The sequence below is a fragment of the Aspergillus mulundensis genome (genome assembly GCF_003369625.1).
Source record: "Aspergillus mulundensis strain DSM 5745 chromosome Unknown scaffold_2, whole genome shotgun sequence".
Lineage (NCBI taxonomy): Eukaryota > Fungi > Ascomycota > Eurotiomycetes > Eurotiales > Aspergillaceae > Aspergillus > Aspergillus mulundensis.
This window is the reverse complement of record NW_020797890.1, coordinates 3,681,785-3,689,189: the sequence shown is the minus strand read 5'-3', so window position 1 is coordinate 3,689,189 and position 7,405 is coordinate 3,681,785. Positions and strand designations below refer to the sequence as shown.

Sequence of the window (7,405 nt, the reverse complement as noted above, 5' to 3'; positions counted from 1 at the left end):
TTGGTTGATGTCACTCTCTTCACCGGCTATCCATCATCATAAGAAAACTAAAAAAAAAAAAAAAAAAACAAGGGAATAAAACCCTAATATTACCAAGCTATTGCCCGGCAAAAAAAAAAAAAAAAAAAAAAAAAAGGCAAAAAAAAACCGACTACTACCTGCGGTCTAGCCTGCCAAAAGGGCTAGATTGAGTAGACTCTCTGCTGTGCCAAATGGGTAAGATACTGTCTCACCAGTCGCCCAAGAATGCCATCCATGATTGGCCCATTCAGCTTCACTGAGAGGATGTGGAGAAATCACAACAGCATCCAGACTAACTGTTTAAGGACTAGATAGGGTACTATATTATTGTGACGCTTTCTGCTCCGCTCCGTCACCATGTCGACCACTTCCGCTCTACCCAACGCGGCCGCCGACGCGCATCAACGGTGCCGGTCGTCGTTTTTCTCATTTTCTGGTACTACAAATTCGGGTCCTGACGGTTCAGTGGACGCCGACGACGAATTTTGCGACCCGTTGGATTACATGGTGGAGGATACGCGGCGGGAAACCCTCCCGAAAACAATGAATGCGACCACTGATAGCGGAGATGATCATCGTCACAACACACCGCAAGCCGCAACTTCCACCATGAATTACGGCGACGACGACGACGACGGAGATACAATTGCTTCTGAGCAGCAAGATCCCGACGATACAGCGCACAGTCTTGATCTACTACCACCCTTACCCGATCACGATGATAGCAGTCTCGAGGAACACAGCGATCAAGGCGGCGCGGATAATCATACCTTTTTGGAGGCCGAAATGAAGAAAAAACTGGCTGATGTTGAGTCCAGTTTCCTACCGGACCCTTCAACTCTCGAAGTGGTAGCTGCGGATCGTACTGCTGGTGTAGACGACACCTACGTCGTTGGCGTGCGTAATGCACATGCCCTGGATTTCACAGAGCCCTCTTGGATGAAGCGGGACGAGTCCAGCCATGTCCTTACATCCACAAATGAAGACGTCCCCATTCAACATAGTCCTAGTCTGGGTTCTACAGACGATTACACAATGAATCTGGATGGATCACCGGCGGCTCTGCCAGAGCATTATGGAGGAAATACTACTACACTTGAAGCGCTTCCATCGTCGCCAGCCGCAGCCGCAGCAGCTCGCATGGGGAATCGGAATTATTCTCCGTCGCACGAAAGCGTCAATGAGTCCAGTCAGATGTCACCAGGCTACCCGGTCGCTCACGGCTCGATAGGAAGCGCCAACCAGTCCATGCAATCAACGGAGGAGTTCCAACCGCCTCCTGCCACGCATCATAGATTATTCAGCGATGGAAATACCAGCGACGGGGATGCTGCATCTCGCACAGGCAGTCGAAGGAGTAACCGCCCCAAATATCTGACTAGTCGCCAATCAGCACATCGTCTCTCGTACTCTTCTGAAACAAGCGATGCAACCGAAGTGACCAACAGTGATGCAACATTAGGTGCATCTGATTTTGCACTTCAATCGGGAGGTGCAGTTCCCGGCAATATGGCTGCGGGATCCCGTCGTAACAACCTGGCCAGATCCGTGAGCTTGGGCAGTATGGCCTCTGGTATTTCTGGGTATAGCGATGAAAACGTTATGAATAGACGAGATATGAGTGGAACTACAGATAGCGGCCTCCAGACACTGGATGAAGAAGAGTCCCAGTCGCGCCCTGCTTCGTCCCATCAGAAACCGCTAGATCAACAAGGGCAAACAGAACCTGCTGATGATATCTCCGGACCCATGACGCCTAAGGCTCAACCTCGCGAGCAAGCATTTCCCACCGACACGGCGATCGCAGAACGGGTCAAAGACGTCCAAGTCCCTAGCGCTTTTGTGAAGCAATTCCGTGAAGACTTTAGCAATGGAGTGTCTCCTGACAAGCGAGGGGCTGGAATGACTCCGGGGTTCGCCCGCAGTGGCAGAAACATGACTTTGAAAGAGCAAAGCAGCACAATCGACCGTCTTTCGAAAGAGAACTTTGATTTGAAGATGCGGATACATTTCCTCAACGAAGCGCTGAACCGCCGCTCCGAGGAAGGAATCAAAGAGATGATCTCTGAAAACGTCGAGCTAAAATCAGATAAGTTGAAGCTACAGAAGGATAACCAAGGGCTGAAGCGGAAGATTCGCGACTTGGAGAAGCAATTGAAGGACCAGAAATCCGATAAGGAGTCAATGTTGAACCATGACCCGGAAGGTTGCTCCGACGAAGAAGATCGTGACCACACTCAGGACGAGGAGTTGATATTCTTACGAGAGAGAATCGAGACGCATGAGCTGGAAATTGAACGGCTAAGGTCTGAGAGTATCGCGAAGGAGAGCGAGAAACGGAGATTGGCAGAGATGGTGAAGGCCCTTAATGACGGCAGACCGGCCGGGTCTGATTCTGGAGCAAGAGAGGAGAGAGTAAGTCGAAATTACTACTAACAGGGGGTTTGTGCTAATACACATTCTAGGACATGTGGAAAGACATGCTGGATGCGGAAACTGCAGCTCGCGAACAGGCCGATGAAGAAAACAAGAGATTACGAGAAGAACTTTTGCGTGCAAAGGGCGAGGTGAGCTACACCATGGCTCCCGCGGCGCCCTTGAAAACAGGACATCGTAACCGTGGTGATTCGCTGGCGTCACACTCGGCCGTTTCGGACAGAGACTTGTATCGCACCGCTGCAGCTGGAAGCTCTTCAACTTCTACCCTTGTAATGGACCTTGATTTACTGAAACAGGAGAATGCAGAATTGCGGAGAGAGGTCAGCGCTCAGGCTTCGATGCTGACGTCGCGGAACCGAGAGAAGGAACGCTTATACCAGGAAATCGAGGAGCTGAAACTTGGTCAACGCCGCGATCTATCAATTGCGGGCGACAGCATACTGGATAGGTCTGCCTCTAGAGCACAAGGACGACCTTCATCAAGCATCAGCGACCAGACTGGACAGTCTCCGATTGACGATGCGGAGCGCGAAGATTGGGAACTTCGAACTGGGGAACTCCGGGACCAGGTTTCTGCACTCAAGTTGGAGAATCAAACTCTGCGCCAAAATCTGGAGGAATTGGATAAAGCCTACACGGCTGATGTAGAGCAAGCTGAAGAAGATTTACGAAACCTTCAGCAAGAACGCGATCAGGCGATGCAGACATCTGAAGAACGGGCCGCCGCCTTGGAGGAGCTGAAAGTCGCCTTCGAAGACCTGAGAGTAGAAGCTCAAGAGGAAATAGACGCTCTTGACGACGAATTAGTCCAGAAGACAAACGCTCTTGAAGACGATTTAGACCAGAGGACTGAAGAGTGTCAACGCCTCACGGAAGATCTGCGAACACAAGACGAGAACCTTAGAGCGCTGCAGGCAGAAATGCGTTCTGCCAGTGAAGGCATCATTCGACTGGAGGAAGACGCGCAGAATAATCTGCAGCGCTACAAGGCCGTACAACAGGAGCTTGCAGAGTGCAACGAGGAGATGGAATCGCTCGAGAAGAGTTTGTATGAGGCAAACTCCAATGTTCAAAGACTCACAGTCCAAATCGAGTCAAGCCAGAACGAGATTGCCTTCCTCCGGGAAGAGCAGGATGGCGACAAGATCAAAATTGGTGACCTAGAATCTGAGCTTAAGACCTATCGAGTGAGCCTCCAGAGTGAGAAGGACAAGACAATGGATCTTGAGGAGCGCCTGGCTGAGGAAAGACATCAACGCGAGGTTGTCGGAGGCAAAGAGAAACAAGAGGTGCAGCGAATCATGAACGAGCTAAATCGTGAGGCATCATCTGCTAAAGAAGAATGTCGCAAGTTGAGGAAGAGCCTTTCGGCGCAGGAAGTTGAGACGGCTACGTGGAAGGATCGGCTCACTGATTTGGAGAACAATCTCCGAGAGACTCTCGGCGACCTCACGGGCAGTAGGTCTAGCTTGATCGCCAACATCATGAAGTTGCAGAAGGAGCTCGAATCTACTGCGCTAGAACTAGAAAGCACACGGTCTACGCTGGACGAGAAGGAGTCATTATTGCGAAACCGCGATGCGCTACTCGAAAGCCATGGACTGGAATCTCGAAAACTTTCTGAACTTCTTGACCGCGAACGCCATGCTCGTCGTGCAGACAAGCAGTCGTTCGAACAGGCACTCAAATCCCATCACCAGGCATCGCGTACAATCACACAGAGCAACTCCCGTATCTTGGAGCTCGAAAATGCACGAAGTCAGGACCGCAAGCGCTTCACAAACCTTGAACAGCAGTTCCGCGAGCAGCTAAATGAACGAAACTCGATGCTACTGACCATCTGGAAGCGACTGTCCGGTATGTGTGGGCCGGACTGGGCTCATTCAAACAGCTTGATCAACGGCAACCTGCCAAGCCAGGAGGTTATCGGAAATATCCTTTTCTGGCCAGGATTTAGTCGCAATCTCCTTCTTGCGGTTAAGACCCTAGAGAACGTGATATCGAGCTTCAAGAGCCGCGTCAAGGACATTGAGCGCAATCTTTCAAAACAATATCAAACACTCGAGCACGCCTTTAGCCTGCGGATCAAGAAACTTGACAGGCTAGAGGAAACTACGATGAACATGCGCGCCCAATTGCAGACTAGAAACCAGACAGGCTTATCACCTGAGCTCTCTAAACTACGCGGCGAGAACCGGCTGCTGAAGGCCGAACTCAATCTACTTCAAACCCACCCGCGCAGCCATAGCACCACGGCAGGAATAGAAGGTTCGCCTCGGTCATCAACTATCGACGTGACGAAGCGTGGCCCTTTAGTACGTGCCAGCACAGCCGCCGAACTACCGCCCCCAAGATCTGGCATCCCCCAACTATCCCAAGCCTCAAACGCAACAAACCTAGTGGAACCCGCCGGTGCCATAGCCCGCCCACGGCACTTCAAATCATCAGACCACCACGGCAACCAAGAAGTATGGATAAAGCGCCTGCATGAGCTGGAACGCAGACTCAAAGGAGAACGTGAAGCGCGCCTGTTGGATCGCAATGGCGCACGGAAACGTTTGGAGGAGCGTGATGCTGAGAATAGGCGACTCCGCGCACAGTTGGACCGACAGCGTCTTCGCAATGGCATCTCAACGGAGACTTCCACTGATGATGGCGGCCATGGACCTCATTCCGAGCCTACCACAGGAGACGAGGGATACAGAGAGCGCGAGGATGAGCATAGTTCGAGTGAGGGGGAGGGCATTACAGTTGACATTGAAGTTTAAAAGATCCTGTTTCTCTTTCTTCATGTTGCTTGGCTATTATTATGCATCTTTAACGGTCGTTGGTGTTAGGCTGGCTCTTGTCTCATTTTTCCGTCTGACATGGTTGATTGGTTGACTGACTGACTGACCTATATACCCCTGGGTTCTGTTTTTAATCATTAATATTGTTGTCGCGACGGCCGTTGTACCTATTTTGCCTGAATGAATCACTATCCATAACAGATAGATATCTTGAAATCGTCAGCATGTTGTTAGACCAATAGACCAAGAAACCCCCGACAGATATGATTAAACCGAACGTAGCGTAAAAGTTGCTAATATACAGCAGTTCTTCGTCGTTATCACCCTGGTTGTATTACGAGCTATAATCATCCACCGGACTTCTCCTGTCCCTGGACCGCGCCAGCACTTCTCACCTGCTTCGCCCATCTCAACCCACAACTATTACAGAGATCCCGATTCCCGCTCGGTCCTCTCCGCCACTCGGGCGTTGTGCTAGTCCCACACATAGCACAATTCTTCTCCACGACCGCAGCACTTTGCTTTCTCTTTCGCTTTCGTCTGCGGGCAGTGAGACGCTGCGATTCCTCCGCCAACTGGCGGTTCTGCTTTTCAAGCTCGCGCAGCTCAAAGTGCCAGCTTGAGCCGCGAGTTGGGTTGAGTTCTTCGAAGAGGTGTGGGCCGATGTCGGTGGGTGATTCAGCGGGGTTGGCTGATGAGGGTACGGTTATCGTTGCGGAGGAGGTAGTGGGCTGAGGGAAGTTCGGGTGCGGTTTTAGGTGAGATTCAACTTGCTGCTGGGCCTGGCGAGGGTTGGAATCCCCAAGGCCGGCGTCGCTTGAGCTTTGGCTTCGACTTTGGCTTTGACTTTGGTTCTGCTCTTCAGTGCTTAATGACTGCAGCTGAAGTTGCTTTGGAAAGCGGAGGTGCGCGATTAAGAATGCGGGTTTTGTAGCGTGCTCCGTTATGTCGCCCGGATATAAGGTGATTTGGGCAGGGAAAATATGGCCCTTCCGGTGACGGATTTTATGAGTGAAGGTGGTTTGCTGGTTGTTACGCGAGGTTTCGAGGGCTTGCTGGATTCCTGGCTCCTGGTATGAGTCGTCGTTTACAAGGATATCTTGCATGCGCTTGCCCTTGAGATCGTCAGATGACCGACCGAGAACTGCGCGAGATTTCGAGGACATGAAGAGGATAATTCCTGAAAGGGACAACTTCGCCCAGATGTCGTTCTCTGCCAGCCCACCACGCTGAACCTTGGCGAGCTGCTCGGGGGAATAAATGGGCAGGAGTCTGCCGACAAGGACCATGAATTGTCGGCCTCGTTCAGTGATGTGCCATCCTCCGTGGTTCTCGAACCAGGTATAGCCTTTTTTCTTCCTCCGAATACGATATATCAAGCTCACAGGATCACCAGTGGTGCAGGCCCTCAAATCACGGGTTACTGGACCAATATCACTAGGATGACATATAGCAGATAACGTCTTGCCGAGGAGGTCGTTCGACTTGTACTCTAGCACTGTTCGGCATGACGGCGATAGATAAAGAAATTCTCCTTCAAAAGACAACACGAAAATCACATCATCTGTGTTTTCGACCAGCATATGATGCATATGATTCATAGCTACTGTCTGACCTCTGGCAATGCCGTTGAGGATTAGTGAAACTTGACTCAAATTGAATGCGGTGGCCGGCAAATGGTCATCCTGGTATATATCCGGAGAAGGGACGACGTAAGCAGGTAGTTGACTCCGATGGTAATCTATCATATATGTTCCATCTAGCATTCAGTCAGTCCAGCCCACACGGTTATCAAAGTCAGACATACCAGGGTTTCTGGCCGTGACAGCTTCTGGCCGCTCGACCAAGTCGACTTGAAACCCCACATAATAATCCGTGGTGTTCCAGCGCACGGGAACCATCGTCACCAAATTCATGAACGGCTGTCCCCCTTTTCTGTAATTAATGATGCTGACCTGGATTTCGGCGACTTGCCCGACAGCGTCGCATAAACGGCTAACAGTATAGGAGTCGGCGAACTTTCGGGACTCGCCTTTCTCAACCTTTGCGTCCGGACTTTGCAAAAAGCGACAATTGCGTCCGACAATCTCTTTCTCGGTATATCCTGTAAGTCGTTCAAATGCGTTGGACACATAGACGATTGGGCAGTCGTCCAT

The 7,405-nt window shown here is 51.0% G+C and overlaps 2 protein-coding genes across 2 annotated transcripts; one reads left to right on the top strand and one right to left on the bottom strand.

The window, feature by feature from the left end:
• Positions 1–378: 378 nt before the first annotated feature.
• DSM5745_03819 (putative anucleate primary sterigmata (ApsB)) lies at positions 379–5,228 on the top strand (the record flags this gene model as incomplete). The annotated part of the gene is made up of 2 exons (XM_026745835.1): positions 379–2,436; positions 2,487–5,228. The coding sequence occupies 2 exons, from the start codon at positions 379–381 to the stop codon at positions 5,226–5,228; spliced, it is 4,800 nt and encodes a 1,599-aa protein (XP_026606701.1).
• A 368-nt stretch (positions 5,229–5,596) lies between these two features.
• Positions 5,597–7,405, bottom strand: lreA (GATA transcription factor LreA; the record flags this gene model as incomplete). Its single annotated transcript, XM_026745834.1, has 2 exons — positions 5,597–7,008; positions 7,057–7,405. The coding sequence occupies 2 exons, from the start codon at positions 7,403–7,405 to the stop codon at positions 5,597–5,599; spliced, it is 1,761 nt and encodes a 586-aa protein (XP_026606700.1).